Raw genomic sequence first — 23,648 nt, 5'->3', positions numbered from 1 at the left:
AGGCTAAATGCAGTTCAAATGTGGTAACAGGACTAAACAGGTGGCTTTGCTTTGTTCAGTGGAGGAAAACTGTAATGAGTGGCAGACACAGTTAGTAGGCCCAAATAATAAAGTAGGCTAAATGCAGTTCAACTGTGGTAACAGGACTAAACAGGCGGCATTGCTTTGTTCAGTGGAGGAAAACTGTAATGAGTGGCAGACACAGTTAGTAGGCCCAAATAATAAAGTGGGCTAAATGTCTGCCAACAAATTGTTCATAAATAAACGAGTGGCATAGCTAGGTACAGGGGTGGGCTCCTCTGCTGAGTAGCAGACAGTGGTAGTAGGCGCAAAGTATTAACTGGTCTAAATGGAGGCCAGGGCCCCTGTATATTTTAACTATCATCTATCATTTCAACAAATTTGTATTGGCAGTGCCATTGAAGGATTTAACAACACAGACTACACAGTGGTGGAGCAGGGAGAGGTAAGTATTGCAAGTGGTAGTGCACTGTTCGAGCTGGGGGGAACACTCTCTCGTGGGCGGCGGTACTGGCACAGGGCCCCTCATATTACGACGGTGTGTCTGACGTTGGTTGTGCACCACCACCGTCAGTACCAGCTGGCAACCACCGCCCATGGGCTCTTCCACCAGACTCCCTCATTTTTTGGAAAATTTAACTAAAATAACAATCGTTATATGGTACTGTAAAACAAGGTAGAAGGTGTATAGAAACTTGTTGAGAATTTAAATCTCCCTTTTTTTGGGAGACTGGGCCAAAACTCAGGCCCTGTGCATACAACAACACAATGTAAGTGGCAGAAAGTGGCTGGCTGATATACGACAAACTATCAGGACTGAAGTATATCCACTTTGTGAGAATTTGAATCTCACTTTTTTTTGGGGAGACTGAACCAAAACTCAGGCCCAGTGTTTATAACAATGCAATCTAAGTGGCAGAAAGTGGCTGGCTGACATACGACAAACTAACAGGACTGAAGTAGATTCACTTTGTGAGAATTTGAATCTCACTTTTTTTTTGGGAAACTGAACCAAAACTCAGGCCCAGTGTATAAAACAACACAATGTAAGTGGCAGAAAGTGGCTGGCTGATATACGACAAACTAACAGGACTGAAGTATATCCACTTTGTGAGAATTTGAATCTCACTTTTTTTTGGGGGGAGACTGAACCAAAACTCAGGCCCAGTGTATAAAACAACACAATGTAAGTGGCAGAAAGTGGCTGGAAGATATATGAAAAAATACAAGGACTGTAGTACAATTTCAATCTCCCTACAATGATCTCAGGCAGGGGCGTAGCTAGAGCTTTTGCCGCCCGGGGCTGTTCCCGAGTTTGGCACCCCCCCCCGGCTCAATACACACAAAGGTTACCAAAAATAGTCAGAACAACACGCATGATCGGAACTGCAAAATAAAAACAAGTTCTGCTTACCTGACCGCGCTCCTGCTCTCTCCACGCAGCTGAAGCGTGCACTCGCCGGCGACATGCACGCTGGGACCAGGGGTGGATTAAGGGTAGCCAGGGCCCCGGGCTGTTCAGACACTGTGGGCCCTCCCCGGTCATGTGACGGGGGTCATGTGACGGGGGTCATGTGACAGGGGTCATGTTATACCCGAACCAGATTATTCCAGAAAAATGGCCAGGCCCTACTCTACTGTAACCTATTAAATATTTGTTAAAATCTGCAATACAATTTAGGTATATTTTGACCAATAATATCACATACAAGGAACAAATACCACTGCACCATGACCAGACCACAAATTACAACCACAGTGATCGAATAATATCACATACAAGGAACAAATACCACCGCACCATGTCAAGACCACATATTACCACCACTTGGTGACCAAATAGCACATTCAAGGGACAAATACCACAACACCATTTCCAGACCACATATTACCACCACATAGTGACTGAATACTACAATACTGATCAGTAATTAAAAAAAACAAACAAACACAATACTATAACCATAAGTGCCAGTATTCACAGGAGATCTGTACTTAGTATGCAGTGTCTGTGTAGAGGTTATACAGTGATCACTGGTGACATTGTTCACAGGACCTCTGTATATAGTATACAGTGTATAGTGTCAGTGTATAGGTAACACTGACTCACCAGTGACGTCTCTAGGTGAAGTCCTTCATCTTTCATCCAGCACAGACCGCCATCATTTCTTCCAGCCAGGGCTCGTTTCTGCAGGAAATAACACAGTTATCTCAAGCTCTGCTTGCAGAACACATTACTTAATTTTTCACAACTTCTACATTACACCACATGAAGAAAAAAAGGCGATATAGTGTCACTCTGCATAGTAACAGGACCGCCCCCCCATTTAAAACAGTATACTCAAAAAATAAAATAAATAAATCACTGCAGTAATAATATCCCTTAATTAGCCCCTATGGTAATAATATTCCCCACCCTGGCCCCGTGTGTCTCATTCCTGGCTCCAGCCATATGTTCTCCCATCCTGCACTCATGAGTATCCATTCTACACCATATGATCTCCCCATCCTGCCCCATCTGTCTCCATCGTATCTTCCTGCCCCATGATCCAATCCTGCCCCATGTCTTTCATTCTGCCCCATGTCTCCAATCATGCCCCGTGTCTACATTCTGCCCATGCCTCCAGTCCTGCCCCCAGTGTGTCCAGCAATCTGCCCCAGTGTGTCCAGCATATTACCCACAGTGTGTCCAGCATATTACCCCCAGTGTGTCCAGCAATCTGCCCCAGTATGTCCAGCATATTGCCCCAGTGTCCAGCATTGCCCCCAGACAGTGTCTCCAGCAATCTGCCCCAGTGTCTGAATCCAGCATATTGCCCCCAGTGTGTCCAGCATTGCCCCCAGACAGTGTGTCCAGCAATCTGCCCCAGTGTGTCCAGCAATCTGCCTCAGTGTCTGACTCCAGCATATTGCCCCCAGTATGTCCAGAATTGCCCCCAGACAGTGTGTCCAGCAATCTGCCCCAGTGTGTCCAGCAATCTGCCCCAGTGTGTCCAGCATATTACCACCAGTGTGTCCAGCAATCTGCCCCAGTATGTCCAGCATTGCCCCAGTGTGTCCAGCATATTACCACCAGTGTGTCCAGCAATCTGCCCCAGTATGTCCAATTGTCCAGCATTGCCCAGTGTGTCCAGCACTGCCCCAGTGTCTCCAGCATTGCCCCAGTGTACCTAGCATTGCCCCAGTGTATCCAGCATTGCCCCAGTATTCCAGCATATTGCCCCAGAGTATCCAGAATTGCCCCCAGTGTGTCCAGCAATCTGCCCCAGTGTCTCCAGCATATTACCCCCAGTGTGTCCAGCAGTCTGCCCCAGTGTCTCCAGCATTGCTCCAGTGTCTTCAGCATTGCCCCAGTGTCTCCAGCAATCATCTGCCCCAGTGTGTCCTCCAGCATAGCCCCCAATGTGTCCAGCAATCTGCCCCAGTGTCTCCAGCATTGCCCCAGTGTCTCCAGCAATCATCTGCCCCAGTGTGTCCTCCAGCATTGCCCCCAGTGTGTCCAGCAATCTGCCCCAGTGTCTCCAGCATTGCCCCAGTGTGTCCAGCAATCATCTGCCCCAGTGTGTCCTCCAGCATTGCCCCCAGTGTGTCCAGCAATCTGCCCCAGTGTCTCCAGCATTGCCCCAGTGTGTCCAGCAATCTGCCCCAGTGTCTCCAGCATTGCCCCAGTGTGTCCAGCAATCTGCCCCAGTGTGTCCAGCATTGCCCCCAGTCAGTGTATCCAGCATTGTCCCAGTGTCTCCAGCATTGCCCCAGTGTCTCCAGCATTGCCCCAGTGTCTCCAGCAATCTGCCCCAGTGTCTCCAGCATTGCCCCCAGTCAGTGTCTCCAGCATTGCCCCAGTGTCTCCAGCATTGCCCCAGTGTATCCTCCAGCATTGCCCCCAGTGTGTCCAGCAATCTGCCCCAGTGTGTCCTCCAGCATTGCCCCAGTGTGTCCAGCATTGCTCCAGTGTCTCCAGCATTGCCCCAGTGTGTCCTCCAGCATTGCCCCCAGTGTGTCTAGCAATCTGCCCCAGTGTGTCCTCCAGCATTGCCCCAGTGTGTCCAGCATTGCCCCAGTGTCTCCAGCATTGCCCCAGTGTCTCCAGCAATCTGCCCCAGTGTCTCCAGCAATCTGCCCCAGTGTCTCCAGCATTGCCCCCAGTCAGTGTGTCCAGCAATCTGCCCCAGTGTCTCCAGCATTGCCCCAGTGTCTCCAGCATTGCCCCAGTGTGTCCTCCAGCATTGCCCCCAGTGTGTCCTCCAGCATTGCCCCCAGTGTGTCCAGCAATCTGCCCCAGTGTCTCCAGCATTGCCCCAGTGTCTCCAGCATTGCCCCAGTGTCTCCAGCATTGCCCCAGTGTGTCCACCGTTAGCTTATAAAAAAAAAACAAAAAAAAAAATACAAAAACAAACAGAGTCTCCTCACCTGACCAGCGCTCCAGGCGGCGAGCTCCCTCCAGCAGCAGCGCACACTCGCCGGCGACTGACAATGACGTCAGACGCCGGCGATGTGTGCGCTGCGGCCGACTTCCGCTGCCAGCCTCCAATTGGCTGGCGGCTGTTGTTAACTATTGACGTGCGGGCGCGGGCCCGCACGTCAATAGCGTTAAACAGCTGCAGCGCCGGCCGCGGCCCGGTAACCCACCGCCGCCCCACGCATTGTGCCGCCTGGGGCGGCCTGCCCCCCCTTCCTACGCCACTGATCTCAGGACAAGTATGGCAGCAATAAAAAGGACTGCTGCACACAAAAGTGTGGACAAATAAACAAGATAACTGTGCAGAAAGGAGCAACAGGATTTTTGCTTTTAAAAAGCAGTTGGTTTGCACAGCAGTGTGCAAACAGCAATGCAGCTATCAGGAAGCCTTATAAGGCAGCCTAATAAGCTACAGAGCTGATGCACAAAAATATAGCCTCCACTGTCCCTGCAAAAAAAAGGTGTTGGACAGTGGAAATCGCTACAGCACAAGCAGTTTGGGGGTTAATCTTCCCTCCCTAACTATATCCCTTCTTCTGATGAAGCTGCAGCAACCTCTCCCTATGCTAAGATCGGCAGAAGTAAGATGGCGGTCGGCGTGCACGCCCCTTTATAGCCCCTGTGATGCTGCAGAAAGCAAGTCAATCACTGTCATGCCCTTCTCTAAGATGGTGGGGACCGAGACCTATGTCATCACGCTGCCCACACTCTGAGTCCTCCTTCATTGGCTGAAAAATGGCGCTGAAAGCGTCATACAAAACGCGACTTTTCCGCGCAGATCGGCGACCTCATGGCCGATCCCACACTAGGATCGGGTCGGGTTTCATGAAACCCGACTTTGCCAAAAGTCGGCGATTTTTGAATTTGTCTGATCCGTTTCGCTCAACCCTATTTTACATCAGTATTTGTAAGCCAAAACCAGGAGTGGGTGATAAATGCAGAAGTGCTGCATATGTTTCTATTATACTTTTCCTCTAATTGTTCCACTCCTGGTTTTGGCTTATAAATACTGATGTAAAATACTGACCAAATACTGCTAGTGTGGCGGCAGCCTAAGATTGTGTAATGGTGCCCCCACTCAATATCTTCTGACCCTGAGTGTCTGTACCTACACCCTAAACTACAGACAGTGTGTACTCTAAAACAACAACAGAAAGTAGCACACACAAGCAGAGGGTGTGAAAAAAGGCTAAGGACGTGTTCACACAGTGACACAGGAAAGACAGAAGAAAATAAAAATAAGCAAACAACAAACGGAATAAGTAGAAAACCTCTCAGGCCCTAAAGGCAAAAGAAAGGAAAGGATACTGTGGAGGAAGGCACACAAACAATGTATTAAAAGCAGCAGAGATTAGAAAGGTAAGATAATCACTAGCTGCAAAGCTGAGTCTCCAAACACTATCAAACTTGGAAGATAGCCAGCAAGGACTGCAACTGCCAGGAGAGTATAATCAGCCCTTTCCCCAGATATGATAGGACAATCCAAAATGAGGAAGGGAAAACTCAAAAGCAAGAGCATTATCAGCAGTTGGACAGAGACAACACAGGCTGTGGTCTAACAGGAAGGAAAAGCGCAATCCCGGAGATGAGCCATGACACCTCTGTAGTATGTACTCTGTGCATGCCATTATTTACAGGCTGAACAGTTTTGCAGCTAGCTATATAGTCACCAGTTGTACTTCTGTAATTCAGAGTGTAATCAAGTGGAAGCATATGAATGTTACTCCAAATGAGCAACATCCTGGGACTGTAACATCACTCAGGCAAGGTTGATATCATCAGGATAATATCTGATATTAGCTGGTTTGAAGGGACCAGGGAGCGGTGTGCAAGTGCAATAAATCACCCCCAATGGATGGGCCCAGAAAGGAAGAAAATAATGTTTCACCCTATCCCCGACTGTAGATTGTACATAATCAGTGAGCTATTTCCCTTATGGTGATACAAGTTGGGGACAAAACCCAGTTGGATTTGTGTGCACATTCTTGCGGTCGACTGTTAAGTACAGGAAAGCATGCTTGTTTTACCTTTTGTTTTTTATAGCTGTTTTTTCACCTTTTGTTTTTTAATGCCTTAAATTTTAATGGTTTTATCTTGTTGTGCTAAAGAATTTAAGCGTCTTCGTAAAAACTAAGTGATGGTTAAAGTAGTTGTCCAGGATTTTTACTTTGATGGCCTATCTTTAGAATAGGTCAGCAATATCTCATCGATGGGGGTGTGCCATGGGGCACTGCTACCAATTAGCTGCTCCAGGTGCCAGCGGTGGCCAGATGTGCTGATTTGTGGAACTGCAGTGCACAGTTCCATCAACGTAATAGTGGCCACATGTTAATGAGGATGTGCAGTACTTGGCCGCTACCACTATGCAGCTGACAAAGCTGTGCTGAGCCGCACTGCAATTCAGCATATCTGGCCACTGCTGACACTGGGAACAGCTGACTGGTGGGAGTGCCGGAGGGCTTGCACCCCCATCAATCAGGTATCATCCCACCTATCCTTATGATAGGCCATCAACATAAAAGACCCGGTTAACCCCCTTCATTACATTCACTGTATATGTACGGCACTTGTCTGAAGCAGCTGTAAGGGGCGGATTCCCGCAGCGAGCCTGCCCCATATCCGGTAGGTGATGACTGTGTATTACAGCCACAGCCTGCCTCTAACAATTTAGAATGACATGGACTCCTTATAGTCAACTGCCCATGTCACGGATGCTTGGTGAGGGCCCTGACCATGACAAGAGTGTATTTCAAAAAGACCCTGCAGACAATTCAGTTTAATTGTACATGTAATGCATTTATTATTCAAGAGACCCTTATATTAAAAATTCATCCATATTACATATGTGCATCTAAAACTATATACTGTCTGTTTAGAGTGATTTTTATAACTTGTCGTAGTACTAGTAACATAATTGTGGTCCTGCTTTTACTGTTTAGGAATCCGTTTGGTAAGTACGACGATTGTCTCCGATCAGCTGCGTTTTCTCATTTGCATTTGTTGGTTGCATTAAAATAGGAGTTTGACCATCTAGGACAAAAATAACAGAAAACTAAAATTAATATTAAATACTTTATGTTTTTTTTTTAAGAAACTAGAATGATGAGCGTATACAGTATTTATTAAAGATATTATAGTGAATAAGAAGTGGAGTAATTATATATAAACCATACATTTTATCACAGTATTAGATATCAACAAGTGATAAATTTGTCAGAATCCACCATAAACCTTTAAAGAGGTTGTCCACTACTTTTACATTGATGACCAAATCTTAGGAAGGGTCATCATCAATGTATGATCGGCCGGGGTCTGACAGCTGGCACTCCCGCCAATCAGCTCCATCTTCTTGTAGTGGCCACCGCACAGTTCTTTACAGTATCAAGCCCTGGCCAGTGGCCACTACACGTCCCCCCGAAGGGGTGACTGGAGGAGATCTCCTCAATAGAGAAAGGTACTGGATTCTAATGTTAACTACCTCATCTCCCATGGGCTCAACAAAAGGTCTGATTTAATTTTGCATTATTAATTGTGTGATCACTGTGTTTGTTTGTTTTCTTTATATATTTCTTTATATACATTTTTGAATTCCCTTGTGTGTCTTTTTCAATGTTATAAAGTAGTAAATACACCGGTGCTCCAAGAGTTATTAGATGTAGGAGTGGGGGAAGCTGCTGGTGCCTAGACGGCTACTGCGCCAAGCCTGTCATATATATACAAAAAAGGTAAAACCAAAAGTTAGGTCACCGCGCTACCTATCTCCCAGATATTAAATATAAAAAGCTGCAAAGTACCCACAAAGGGGTTAAAAATAAAGCACTTACCAGGTTGTTGAAGTGCCAAAACTTGGACTGCGGACGTTTAGTGGAGCGCTGAAGAGGTGAAGGCGGCTGCTCCTCCGTGGGTCCAAGATAAGGAGGTGCGGACGGCAGTGTAAGATGGCAGGCCCGGGGGGAGCGTCCTCCCTATGGGCGCCTAGCTGCCGCGCACACGCCGGGATTGTAGACACGCGGCGTCCTGGCCAGGGACACCGCTACACTTTAACGAGGAATAGGGGGGCGTGGTCTGGGTGACGTCACCTGGAGCTACAAAAAAATGGAGCAGAAGACAAGTGCCGAACAGGGCCTCTATTGCCTACGCGTTTCGAAGGTCACCGGACCTTCTTCGTCAGGGCTAGAGGTCCCTGGCTGTCTACTGCTCTATATAGGATATAAAGGCGCCGCCCACTATTCAAAAGAAAAGCTGAATATATATATATGCATAAGAATGTTGCTAAGCTACAGGAAGAGACTGTGAGTTTATAGGTCCATGGGTCCAATAAAATATATATAGGTAGTCTGTGTTACTATGTATTAATCTTTAAAAGAATTTTTATTTTTATTTGATAAATATATTAAAAAATGCATAAAAAAAATCTATCTTTGGAGAGAAATAAAAGATATATATAAAAAAGAAGGAAAAAAAGGAAGGAAAAAAAGGAAAAAAGGGGGGGGGGAGGGGACTTTTGTATATAATTGATACATGTAAAGGGGAGGAAAGGGCACAAATAGTAATAAAAAACATGCATATATAACTATTTAAAAGCATAAAGCTCCAATTCATGATTAAGACCCTTAGGGGCCAGGCTATCCAACGTAAAAATCCACTTTGATTCTGTGCGTGACATTAATTTTATGTAGTCACCTCCCCTCCAGTTTTTTTGGACTACTTGAATGCCGCAGAATGTTAATCCCTTAGTGAACCTACCATGGTATTCCCTAAAGTGCCTAGAAAGGGGTGGCCAATAAAGCCTTTCTCTATATTGTTAAAATGTTCTTTCAACCGGTCCCTCAGTTTGCGTTTAGTGCGACCCACGTAGATTTTGCTGCAAGGGCATTTGATCAGATAGATCACTCCTGACGACCAGCATGAAATTTGGTCTTTAATAGTAAATTCCTGGGTGGCGTTAGAGTTGAAAAATTTAAGTTGTTTTATTTTTTTTAAATTTGTACGCACACAACAGGTACAAGTGCCGCAAGGTACAAAGCCTGGATTCTTTGAGGGTATACTCTTGGCAGGGCCCTTGTTAATGGTTGGAGCTATGATGTTGCCTATTGTTTGTGATTTTCTAAAAACAAATTTGGGACGTTTTGGTAGCAGTTCCCCTATTATTTTGTCCGACTGGAGGATTGACCAGTGTTTATAGATAATTTTGGTGAACTGTTTATATCCATGGTGGAACTGCGTGATAATAGGTAACTGATAAATTTGGTTACGAATATCAGTTGGGATAGATTTATCCCTCGTTGTTCTCTGTACTAGAGTGTCCCTCGACATTTCATAGACCTCCTGTTTAGCCACATCCAACAGATCTTTGGGGTATCCTTTTTCCAAAAATTTCTTGGTAAGTTGTTCTGCTTCTGTTATGTAATCTTGTTTTTTAGTGCAGTTTCGTCTTACCCGGGTAAATTGACTTTTGGGGATGTTAGTCAACCAAATCGGTAGATGGCAGCTATTAATGTCAATAAATCCATTAGAGTCTACTGGTTTATGGTGGCATTTGGTTAGTATCTGATTATTTTCAATAAAAATATTTAAGTCTAGAAAGTTTATTTCCGATTTGCTGGTAGTGGCCGTGAATTCCAGCCCAAAGTCATTAGAATTGAGATTGGAGATAAATACATCTAGTTCTCTTTGGGGGCCGTTCCAGATGAATAGTATATCATCGATAAAACGCCTCCACATAATTAAACCAGTATTGGGGCTTTTGGTGAGTGAAATATGTAGCTCCTCCCACTTGGCTACATAGATGTTTGCGTAGCTGGGAGCGAAACAAGTGCCCATAGCCGTGCCTCGTGTTTGGAGATAGAATTGGCCATCATGGGTAAAATAATTATGTTCCAAAATAAATAAAATACTTTCCACAATGAACTGGATCTGTGGTTTCTTGTGGATGGCTAATTTATTAAGATAATATTCTGCCGCTTCACATCCTTTTGAGTGGTCTATTACTGTGTATAATGATTTTATGTCAAGTGTCCCCAATGTGAAGCCACTTTCCCATTGGATTTTTTCTAATAATTGGAGCACTTGACTAGTATTTTTAAGATATGCAGGGATAATAGGCATACATCTTTGGAGGTGTGTATCTATGTAGCGTGACAGATTAGCTGTCAGGCAATTAATGCCTGAAATAATAGGCTTCCCAGGTGGACGCATTGCATCTTTATGGACTTTAGGGAGGTAGTAGAACACTGCCACACTGGGGGTTTTATTCAAAATAAATAAAGATTCTTTTTTGTTTATAATGCCCAAATATTTACCTCGTGATATTAAAATATTCAAATTTTTGGTATAGCGTTCAGTATGGTCGCTATTTAATTTCCTATAGGTAGTTACATCATTTAGGAGTCTATCAGATTCCTCCTGGTATGTGGTTTTGTTGAGAATAACAATCCCCCCCCCTTTATCCGCTGGACGTATAATAATATCATGGTTTGCTTGAAGGTCCAGTAGTGCCTTTTGTTCAAAGTTATTTAAATTTTGGGATATGTATTTTTGTATATTCTCCTAATATCCTGTGTGACTGCAGTCTCAAAAGACCGAAAGGCATTTGAGTATTCTTGTACAGGATGAAATGTAGAGGGATTAGATAGAGACGTCTGTATGTATTCATGAGAAACAGCATTAGGGACTTGTGGTGCCTTTTTAAGGAAATATTTCTTAATGGCCAAATTGCGCAGAAACTGCTTCATACTGATAAATAGGTTAAAGGGTTTTGCCATTGTAGTTGGTGCAAATTTCAATCCCTTTTGTAGGAGGGATTTTTCGTTATCCGAAAGTACATACGAACTCAGATTAAATATTTTTTGGGTGGAGGGGAGGGAGTTTTTTATTTTCTTTTTGGAGAGTTTCCCCCCCCTCCTACCTCTTTTGGTTTTAGAGTGTTTGACCGAAAAAAATCCCGAGTGATTCTAGTCTGTGTTTTAAATCCTCTCCCTCTATTTGGTATGAGGCTGGAGATTTTTCTGTTGTTATTTTTAGTTTTATTGTTATTATTAATGACCCACCTGGATTAGGCCAGAGTGCAAGTATGACACCTAATCCAGGAACTCATAATGGCTATTCAGATAAAAATAAAAGACTGATGGAAGTAAAATATGGTACCAATACCCCTATTGCTCAAAAACGACAACAAAAAATCCCCCCTAAAAGACCAGAAGGGGTCATTAATAATAACAATAAAACTAAAAATAACAACAGAAAAATCTCCAGCCTCATACCAAATAGAGGGAGAGGATTTAAAACACAGACTAGAATCACTCGGGATTTTTTTCGGTCAAACACTCTAAAACCAAAAGAGGTAGGAGGGGGGGGGAAACTCTCCAAAAAGAAAATAAAAAACTCCCTCCCCTCCACCCAAAAAATATTTAATCTGAGTTCGTATGTACTTTCGGATAACGAAAAATCCCTCCTACAAAAGGGATTGAAATTTGCACCAACTACAATGGCAAAACCCTTTAACCTATTTATCAGTATGAAGCAGTTTCTGCGCAATTTGGCCATTAAGAAATATTTCCTTAAAAAGGCACCACAAGTCCCTAATGCTGTTTCTCATGAATACATACAGACGTCTCTATCTAATCCCTCTACATTTCATCCTGTACAAGAATACTCAAATGCCTTTCGGTCTTTTGAGACTGCAGTCACACAGGATATTAGGAGAATGAGGAGAAAGAATCCCAAATACATATCCCAAAATTTAAATAACTTTGAACAAAAGGCACTACTGGACCTTCAAGCAAACCATGATATTATTATACGTCCAGCGGATAAAGGGGGGGGATTGTTATTCTCAACAAAACCACATACCAGGAGGAATCTGATAGACTCCTAAATGATGTAACTACCTATAGGAAATTAAATAGCGACCCTACTGAACGCTATACCAAAAATTTGAATATTTTAATATCACGAGGTAAATCTTTGGGCATTATAAACAAAAAAGAATCTTTATTTATTTTGAATAAAACCCCCAGTGTGGCAGTGTTCTACTACCTCCCTAAAGTCCATAAAGATGCAATGCGTCCACCTGGGAAGCCTATTATTTCAGGCATTAATTGCCTGACAGCTAATCTGTCACGCTACATAGATACACACCTCCAAAGATGTATGCCTATTATCCCTGCATATCTTAAAGATACTAGTCAAGTGCTCCAATTATTAGAAAAAATCCAATGGGAAAGTGGCTTCACATTGGGGACACTTGACATAAAATCATTATACACAGTAATAGACCACTCAAAAGGATGTGAAGCGGCAGAATATTGTCTTAATAAATTAGCCATCCACAAGAAACCACAGATCCAGTTCATTGTGGAAAGTATTTTATTTATTTTGGAACATAATTATTTTACCCATGATGGCCAATTCTATCTCCAAACACGAGGCACGGCTATGGGCACTTGTTTCGCTCCCAGCTACGCAAACATCTATGTATCCAAGTGGGAGGAGCTACATATTTCACTCACCAAAAGCCCCAATACTGGTTTAATTATGTGGAGGCGTTTTATCGATGATATACTATTCATCTGGAACGGCCCCCAAAGAGAACTAGATGTATTTATCTCCAATCTCAATTCTAATGACTTTGGGCTGGAATTCACGGCCACTACCAGCAAATCGGAAATAAACTTTCTAGACTTAAATATTTTTATTGAAAATAATCAGATACTAACCAAATGCCACCATAAACCAGTAGACTCTAATGGATTTATTGACATTAATAGCTGCCATCTACCGATTTGGTTGACTAACATCCCCAAAAGTCAATTTACCCGGGTAAGACGAAACTGCACTAAAAAACAAGATTACATAACAGAAGCAGAACAACTTACCAAGAAATTTTTGGAAAAAGGATACCCCAAAGATCTGTTGGATGTGGCTAAACAGGAGGTCTATGAAATGTCGAGGGACACTCTAGTACAGAGAACAACGAGGGATAAATCTATCCCAACTGATATTCGTAACCAAATTTATCAGTTACCTATTATCACGCAGTTCCACCATGGATATAAACAGTTCACCAAAATTATCTATAAACACTGGTCAATCCTCCAGTCGGACAAAATAATAGGGGAACTGCTACCAAAACGTCCCAAATTTGTTTTTAGAAAATCACAAACAATAGGCAACATCATAGCTCCAACCATTAACAAGGGCCCTGCCAAGAGTATACCCTCAAAGAATCCAGGCTTTGTACCTTGCGGCACTTGTACCTGTTGTGTGCGTACAAATTTAAAAAAAATAAAACAACTTAAATTTTTCAACTCTAACGCCACCCAGGAATTTACTATTAAAGACCAAATTTCATGCTGGTCGTCAGGAGTGATCTATCTGATCAAATGCCCTTGCGGCAAAATCTACGTGGGTCGCACTAAACGCAAACTGAGGGACCGGTTGAAAGAACATTTTAACAATATAGAGAAAGGCTTTATTGGCCACCCCTTTCTAGGCACTTTAGGGAATACCATGGTAGGTCCACTAAGGGATTAACATTCTGCAGCATTCAAGTAGTCCAAAAAAACTGGAGGGGAGGTGACTACATAAAATTAATGTCACGCACAGAATCAAAGTGGATTTTTACGTTGGATAGCCTGGCCCCTAAGGGTCTTAATCATGAATTGGAGCTTTATGCTTTTAAATAGTTATATATGCATGTTTTTTATTACTATTTGTGCCCTTTCCTCCCCTTTACATGTATCAATTATATACAAAAGTCCCCTCCCCCCCCCCTTTTTTCCTTTTTTTCCTTCCTTTTTTTCCTTCTTTTTTATATATATCTTTTATTTCTCTCCAAAGATAGATTTTTTTAATGCATTTTTTTATATATTTATCAAATAAAAATAAAAATTCTTTTAAAGATTAATACATAGTAACACAGACTACCTATATATATTTTATTGGACCCATGGACCTATAAACTCACAGTCTCTTCCTGTAGCTTAGCAACATTCTTATGCATATATATATATTCAGCTTTTCTTTTGAATAGTGGGCGGCGCCTTTATATCCTATATAGAGCAGTAGACAGCCAGGGACCTCTAGCCCTGACGAAGAAGGTCCGGTGACCTTCGAAACGCGTAGGCAATAGAGGCCCTGTTCGGCACTTGTCTTCTGCTCCATTTTTTTGTAGCTCCGGGTGACGTCACCCAGACCACGCCCCCCTATTCCTCGTTAAAGTGTAGCGGCGTCCCTGGCCAGGACGCCGCGTGTCTACAATCCCGGCGTGTGCGCGGCAGCTAGGCGCCCATAGGGAGGACGCTCCCCCCGGGCCTGCCATCTTACACTGCCGTCCGGACCTCCTTATCTTGGACCCACGGAGGAGCAGCCGCCTTCACCTCTTCAGCGCTCCACTAAACGTCCGCAGTCCAAGTTTTGGCACTTCAACCACCTGGTAAGTGCTTTATTTTTAACCCCTTTGTGGGTACTTTGCAGCTTTTTATATTTAATATCTGGGAGATAGGTAGCGCGGTGACCTAACTTTTGGTTTTATCTTTTTCAATGTTATTTTTATCCGTGCGCACGTGCAGGTTAATCAATTAGCCAGACTAAGATTGCATATAGTTGTATGGTTGAGAGTGAACATTTAGGCAGTGATTAAGGACCGCAAAGGTCAGAAACGCATTGCCTTATCTCTTTATGGTTTCCCTCTGTGCCTCTAGGAGTACCGCTGTGTTCCTGATTTTAACTTTATTGGAATAAAAGTCTTTTTTATAGATGAAGTAAATGCTGGTCTCTTCTTGGACTTTCGTCTTCTTCCTTACAAAGCGCAGAGGTCTGCAGCTGAGTGCCCGTATAAATTCAGTGTCCTGATCCGCCCATACTGGGCATTTAGATTCTGACTGGCCAGAGGCGTGTATTGCGATGCAGCAGATTAGTGGGTCTCGGTGCTCAATAATTTTAAGTCGCAACTGCAATCGTTACTTCCATGCCTCCTGCTTATTATTTTGAGCAGGAATCGTAATACACAGATGCAGAATTTCGGAGATACGCAGCACTTCTTACTTACTAAGTACAAAAATTTGAAATTTGATCTTCGGAATGGTAGATTTTCCTTATAGTACCTTTGAGCTAGCATCAGCTTTATCATATATGATTCAAATCGAATCAGTCATCTATAATATATATTATTATTATTATTATTATTTATTTATATAGCACCATTAATTCCATGGTGCTGCACATGAGAAAAGGGTTACATACAGGGTTATAGATATCGTACACAGTAAACAAATTTACAATGAGTGGTACAGAGGGGAGAAGACCCTGTCCTTGCGGACTTACATATATATATATATATATATATATATATATATATATATATATATATATATATATATATATATATATATGCACAGTCATGGCCAAAATTTTTGAGAATGACACCAAAATCATATTTTCACATGATCTGCTGCCCTCTGGTTTTTATTAGTGTTTGTCTGATGTTTATATCACATACAGAAATATAATTGCAATCATATTATCAGTACCAATAGGTTATATTGACAGTTAGGCCATGTGCACACGTTCAGGATTGTTAGCGTTTTTTTCGCGTTTTTTCGCTATAAAAACGTGATAAAAACGCGAAAAAAAACGCTTACATAAGCCTCCTATTATTTACAGGGTATTCCGCATTTTTGGTGCAAATGTTGCGATTTTTTCCGCGAAAAAATCGCATAGCGGAAAAAAAAGCAACATGTTCATTAAAAATGCGGAATTGCAGGGATTCCGCACACCTAGGGGTCCATTGATCTGCTTACTTCCCGCACGGGGCTGTGCACACCATGCGGGAAGTAAGCAGATTATATGCGGTTGGTACCCAGGGTGGAGGAGAGGAGACTCTCCTCCACGCACTGGGCACCATATAAGTGGTCAAAAAATAAGAAATAAAATAATAAACAGTCCTATACTCACCCTCGATGTCTTGCCGCCTCCTCGCACGCTGCCGTTCGGTTTCTGTACCTGGTGTGCGCTGAAGGACCTCGCCGAATGACGTCACTGTCCTGTGATTGGTCGTGAGCGGTCATGTGACCGCTCACGTGACCGTGACGTCACGGGAGGTCCTGTGCGCACAGACCAGCTATACGGAACGGACGCCGGTGAGATGTCTGGGTGAGTATAAGCATTTTTTTATTTTTTTTATTATTTTTAAACATTCTATCTTTTACTATAGATGCTGCATAGGCAGCATCTATAGTAAAAAGTTGGTCACACTTGTCAAACGCTATGTTTGACAAGTGTGACCAACCTGTCAGTCAGTTTTCCAAGCGATGCTACAGATCGCAGGGAAAACTTTAGCATTCTGCAAGCTAATTACGCTTGCAGAATGCTAAAAAAACGCGAAAAAAACGGAAAAAAAACGCAAAAAAAAAAAATGCGGATTTCTTGCAGAAAATTTCCGGTTTTCTTCAGGAATTTTCTGCAAGAAATCCGCAACGTGTGCACATACCCTTAGAATGAGTTAATGCAGCAAGTCAATATTTGCAGTGTTGACCCTTCTTCTTTAAGACCCTTGCAATTCTCCCTGGCATGCTCTAAATAAACTTCTGGACCAAATCCTGACTGATAGCAGTCCATTCTTGCATAATCAATGCTTGCATTTTGCCTAAATTTGTTGGTTTTGGTTTGTCCACCCGTCTCTTGATGATTGACCACAAGTTCTCAATGGGATTAAGATCTGGGGAGTTTCCAGGCCATGGACCCAAAATCTCTATGTTTTGTTCCATGAGCCATTTAGTTATCACCTTTGCTTTATGGCAAGGTGCTCCATCATGCTGGAAAAGGCATTGTTGGGCGCCAAACTGCTTTTGGACGGTTGGGAGAAGTTGCTCTTGGAGGACATTCTGGTACCATTCTTTATTCATGGCTGTGTTTTTAGGCAAGACTGTGAGTGAGCCGATTCCCTTGGCTGAGAAGCAACCCCACACATGAATGGTTTCAGGATGCTTTACAGTTGGCATGAGACAAGACTGGTGGTAGCGCTCACCTCTTCTTCTCCGAATAAGCTGTTTTCCAGATGTCCCAAACAATCGAAAAGGGGATTCATCAGAGAAAATGACTTTGCCCCAGTCCTCAGCAGTCCACTCCCTGTACCTTTTGCAGAATATCAGTCGGTCCCTGATGTTTTTTCTGGAAAGAAGTGGCTTCTTTGCTGCCCTCCTTGAAACCAGGCCTTGCTCAAAGTGTCTCCGCCTCACAGTGCGTGCAGAAGCACTCACACCAGCCTGCTGCCATTCCTGAGCAAGCTCGGCACTGCTGGTAGTCCGATCCCGCAGCTGAAACAGTTTTAAGATACGGTCCTGGCACTTGCTGGTCTTTCTTGGGCACCCTGGAGCCTTTTTGACAACAATGGAAGCTCTCTCCTTGATGTTCTTGATGATGCGATAGATTGTTGACTGAGGTGCAATCTTTATAGCTGCGATACTCTTCCCTTTTAGGCCATTTTTGTGCAGTGCAATGATGGCTGCACGTGTTTCTTTAGAGATAACCATGGTTAACTGAAGAGAAACAATGATACCAAGCACCAGCCTCCTTTTAAAGTGTCCAGTGATGTCATTCTTACTTAATCATGACTGATTGATCGCCAGCCCTGTCCTCATCAACACCTACACCTGTGTTAATGGATCAATCACTAAAACGATGTTAGCTGCTCCTTTTAAGGCAGGACAGCAATGATGTTGAAATGTGTTTTGGGGGTTAAAGTTCATTTTCTGGGCAAATATTGACTTTGCAAGTACAGTAATTGCTGTTAAGCTGATCACTCTGACATTCAGGAGTATATGCAAATTGCCATTAGAAAAAATGAAGCAGTAGACATTGGAAAAATTAATATTTGTCTCATTCTCAAAATTTTTGGCCATGACTGTATATATATATATATATGTATATATATATATATATATATATATATATATATATATATATATATATTTTTTTTTTTTTACAGTGGGTGCGGCAAGCATTCATACCCCTTTAAATTTTTCACTCTGCTTCATTGAAGCCATTTGGTAAGTTCAAAAAAAAATTTTTCTCATTAATGTACACTCTACACCCCATCTTGACTGAAAAAACAGAAATGCGGACATTTTTGCATATTTATTAAAAAAGAAAAACTGAAATATCGCATGGTCATAAGTATTCAGACCCTTTGCTCAGTATTGAGTAGAAGCATCCTTTTGAGCTAGTACAGCCATGAGTCTTATAGGGAATGATGCAACAAGTTTTTCACACCTGGATTTGGGGATCCTCTGCCATTCTTCCTTGCAGATCCTCTCCAGTTCCATCAGGTTGGATGGTGGACGTTGGTGGACAGCCATTTTCAGGTCTCTCCAGAGATGCCCAATTGGGTTTAGGTCAGGGCTCTGGCTGAGCCAGTCAAGAAAGGTCACAGAGTTGTTCTGAAGCCACTCCTTTGTTATTTGGCTGTGTACTTAGGGTCATTGTCTTGTTAGAAGGTGAACCTTCAGCCAAATCTGTGGTCCTGAGCACTCTAGAAGAGGTTTTCATCCAGGATATCTCTGTACTTGGCTGCATTCATGTTTATTTCAATGGCAACTAGTCATTCTGTCCCTGCAGCTGAAAAGCACCCCCATAGCATGATGCTGCTACCACCATGTTTCACTGTAGGGATTGCATTGGGCAGATAATAAGCAGTGCCTGGTTTTCTCTGCACATACCGCTTAGAATTATTATCAAAAAGGTCTATCTTTGTCTCATCAGACCAGAGAATCTTATTTCTCATAGTCTGGGAGTCCTTCATGTGTTTTTAGCAAACTCTATGGGGGCTTTCATATGTCTTGCACTGAGAAGAAGAAGACTGATGAGGGGCAAAAACCCCGAAACAGCTGTTTGTGGATGGATACCATGCTTGGCATAGGTGGTCTTCCTCTATTGGATATTCTCCTTTATTGGATGCTGCCCTTCCCGTGGTTGTTCCTTCCTGGAGAAAGGCCTGGCTATTCATTGCTTGCGTTGAGAAACACGTGATGGTGTCTCCGCAGCTTACTTTACATGCATTTGCATATTTCCCATAAGGGATGGGGGCAGCGTTCTGGATCACTGCGTTGAGAAAGACGTGATGGTGTCTCTGCAGTGTTGGATGTTTTGGTCTCCCCGAGGTCATTCATCTGTTCCTTCATTGCACTGAGAAGAGGCTTCCATTGGGCCACTCTGCCATAAGGCCCAACTGGTGGAGGGCTGCAGTGATAGTTGACTTTGTGGAACTTTCTCCCATCTCCCTACTGCATCTCTGGAGCTCAGCCACAGTGATATTGGGTTCTTCTTTACCTCTCTCATCAAGGCTCTCTCCCACGATTGCTCAGTTTGGCCGGACGGCCAGGTCTAGGAAGATTTCTGGTGGTCCCAAACTTCTTCCATTTAAAGGGAACCTGTCATCCCTTTTTTTCGATTTGAGATAAAAATATGGTTCGATTGTGCCTGAGCTCTGCTTTACAGCATGCGCCGGCATTTTCCATGACGTTCCGTGCCCCGGAAGTCTTGCTATGCAAGGGGGCATGGAACGTAGTGAAAAATGCGGACGCATGCGCAATAGTGATTTTGTGCTTTGACCACAGTTGGGCAAAGCATACTGCGCAGGCGCTGGAGGCCAATTCAATGTGCACGCGCAGAAACTGTACGGATCTGTGCTACTCACAGATCTCGCTACGTCAAGCACGCTGAGGAGCAGGGGGAGAGATGGCGAATAGGCCCCACCCATCGGATGGGGTAATTTACATATGAAAATGGAGAGATTACAAAGGTATTTTATAAGCAACGGTTGGGAATCGAGGGAAATGAAAGGTACTGTTGTAAAGCAGAGCTCAGGCACAATTGAACCCTATTTTTGTTTCATATCGAAAAAAAGAGGTGACAAGTTCCCTTAAAGGATTATAGAGGCCACTGTGCTCTTAGGAACCTTTAGTACTGCAGAAATTCTTTTGTAACCTTGGCCAGATCGGTGCCTTGCCACAATTCTGTCTCTGAGCTCCTTGGCCAGTTCCTCTGACCACTTGATTCTTATTTGGTCTGACATGCTTTGTGAGCTGTGAGGTCTTATATAGACAGGTGTGTGCCTTTCCAAATCAAGTCCTATCAGTTTAATTACACACAGCTGGACTCCAATGAAGGAGTAGAACCATCTCAAGGAGGATCACACAGAAATAGACAGCATGTGACTTAAATATGAGTGTCTGAGCAAAGGGTCTGAATACTTATGACCATGTGATGTTTCAGTTTTTCTTTCTTAATAAATATGCAAAAAATTATACATTTCTGGGGGGTTTTTTCAGTCAAGATGGGGTGCAGAGTGAACATTAGTGAGAAAAAAATGAACTTTTTTGAATTTACCAAATGGCTGCAATGAAACAAAGAGTGAAAAATTTAAAGCATTCTGAAAACTTTCCATACTCAGACACACTGAGTGGTGGAACCATGGCAGCCAGACTCAAATTCTTTTGGCATGACACAGAACTCATGTTAGCACTCAATTTTTCTTCTCTAGATAATCATTCTTTCAGCTAGGTTTATCTTTCCCAAAGAGTCTGAATGGGGCTTCATCAGTCAAAATGTAGGATCTGTTGATATAGGCTTGTGCAAGTCCTTCTGTCTCTTTACTGTATATAGTCCCAGAAAAGACTTAACGACTCAGCTCAAATGCCACATTCTCATTTTCAGGAATCTTTGCGCCTCTTTACTCTGAAGATAGTTCTTAATGATACTGTCTGTATGTTTGAGGTTGCTGTCCGGCTGCAGAATACATTTGGAGCCAATCAGTTGCCTCCCTAATGACTTCGCATGTCTAAATGTCTGCATGCATTTCTCAGCATTGGGGACACCATTAGTAATCCCAAAATCCGCAACTCCATTTTGTAAAATGCAGTTAGAGACTTGCAAGGAACCTCTATCTTGCATTATTTCTGCATGCAGACTCTCATTATTGTTCCACTCCCCAGCTCTATGGCAAACACACTGCATTCTGTTGCAGCCACATATTTAAAATTTTCACTCATCGGGTCAGAGTAGCTACTGCCATTTTTTTATTTTTCCCACAACCTTGCACCCATTTCCTGTGTTTTCACACATAGCTGAATCACTTGGCCTTGTTTCATTATCGAAGATATGGCTTTTTTTTGGCAATAATGCTTTCATGAAGACCACTTTTGTCCAAACTGGTTACTGCCAGTTCTGAGCTGATGAGTGTTGGACATCTTACTATTTAAAAGGGAAGTAACCATGATGTGTCTTCTACATGCAGCATTAGGTTTCCTTGGCTGACCAATGCGTCTTCAGTCCTCAACGTTGACAATTTCTTGGTGCTTCTTGTATAGCACATTGTAAAGCCTCAGTATGGTTTGAAAACTTTGCCTGTGACCTTATAGATGCAGTTTAACTACCTTTTGTCTTGTTGCTGTACGCAGTCTTGTCATGACATACTGTATATCCAGAAAACATCTTTCACAACCTAACCTTTGCAGCAGAATTTGTTTGTTTCTCAACCAATTTTAAGCCTTCTGCACAGCGGTTTGTTTCCGTTTATGACTTTGTTTCAACATACATATATGAAAATGTTGATCATTATCACCTAATTGGCACATTTGATATAATAATAATATAATATTACACCTGCGCCTGTTGTGAAAGGGTTTCTCAAGCTGCAGATGGATTACACACCCCTGTTTCTGGTGTTCCACACAATAGCAAATTAATACAAAGTATATAATAATACCACCGTGCTATGGAAAAACACTCGACTGGGCTAAAATAGTGTTTGTGTGAATGAGCAACCAATATGAAGTTTTATAAAAAAAAATGTATAAAAATAGCTAAGGTTATAAGTGGTGTGAACCACTTATAAGCTGCTCTGTTCACACCCAGAATTACTGATGTGAGGGGTCTTTGCAGAGACCATATATGCTGTGTATGTAAACCAATTAATGTACCACTATTGGTGGTCAACCAGGTGAACGATCACAACCTTAGCTATGATTAATAACTTTTTATAAACTTTTTATAAAACTTCATATTGGTTGCTTGTTTACATAAGTGGCCACTTGAGCAGTATTTTATCCATGTCAGGTGTTTTTCCATAGCGGGGTGGTATTATTATATAATTTGTAGGCATTTGGCATAATTGATGACTCATATATTTGACTATAATTCTACAAAATCTCTGCTTTAGCAGAAAAGTACCCAAAAGAATTGATGCAGATGATGAATGTGCACTATATGTACATTTTAAGTATGGGACCCTTCTATTGGCACTTCTGCATACACTGCATGAAACTGTACATATACAGACCATAGAAAGTAAGTGACAGTCATGAAGCTATACTACATCTTTCTTGTCTTTCTACTCCTAAATAAGATATCATTGCAGCAAATCTCTTGCTGAGATAGTGTATGTAATTACTTTTCGTCCATCACCATTATTGCTTTGTGGAATGAAATCTCAGCTTTGCACACATATATTGCTTGGGACAATCTACACTGAAGTCTAAGCCCTGAAATATACACTTCTGAAGTATTTTTATAACATATTTGTGGAATAATTTAGTATATTGCTTTCTTTACATAGCATCAGATCTTTTTCTATCTCCTCCAGCATCAAATAGCTACGCACGATAAGCCATATTTCTCTAGGATTTACAGACTTGCAAGTGACGTTTTTAAAATAATAGTGGCGTTTATTAATAATATGACATATGGATTCAATTGATGACATCAGAGATATATTGCTTTTGAAATAGAATATCCTGTGATTCAAACACCTAGCAGTTTATAACGCGCTTTATCAGTCCAATACATTCTGGAAATAAAATGTACCTTACTCTATTCAAATCTATTGAGCAAAAGTCCTTTGCTCACACTTGAAAAGCTCCCATTTGCATTTTGTGAAAAGGCCAGGCAAAGTAGGGACAAAGTATTTTGGTGCCCTTGGCAGATGAAGCTGATGACGCCCATCTCACACATGAGCTCTTAGCTTCTATATAAAGTAATGGGTCAAAGGCTAAGGTAACAGGACTAGAGATGGGCGACCCCCAACAGTAAAGTTTGGCATCCGTATCGAACACCTACTGTTCGGGCACAGACACTTAACACGGACTTCAAACCGGGTATTTGTCACCCTGTC

The 23,648-nt window shown here is 42.6% G+C and overlaps 1 protein-coding gene across 1 annotated transcript in view; it reads right to left on the bottom strand.

Annotated features, from left to right (window-relative positions):
• Window positions 1–7,364: 7,364 nt before the first annotated feature.
• DNAJC5B (DnaJ heat shock protein family (Hsp40) member C5 beta) overlaps window positions 7,365–23,648 on the bottom strand; it is a 371,842-nt gene continuing 355,558 nt past the window's right edge. The window contains exon 6 of the mRNA XM_077270587.1: window positions 7,365–7,510. Within this exon, the coding sequence (XP_077126702.1) occupies window positions 7,416–7,510 (95 nt within the window). The 3' untranslated portion in view covers window positions 7,365–7,415. The remainder of the gene's footprint in view (window positions 7,511–23,648) is intronic.

Source organism: Ranitomeya variabilis, chromosome 6 (assembly GCF_051348905.1).
Source record: "Ranitomeya variabilis isolate aRanVar5 chromosome 6, aRanVar5.hap1, whole genome shotgun sequence".
Taxonomy (NCBI): Eukaryota; Metazoa; Chordata; class Amphibia; order Anura; family Dendrobatidae; genus Ranitomeya; species Ranitomeya variabilis.
The sequence above is the reverse complement of the archived record's forward strand: the minus strand, read 5'-3'. Positions and strand labels throughout refer to the sequence as shown.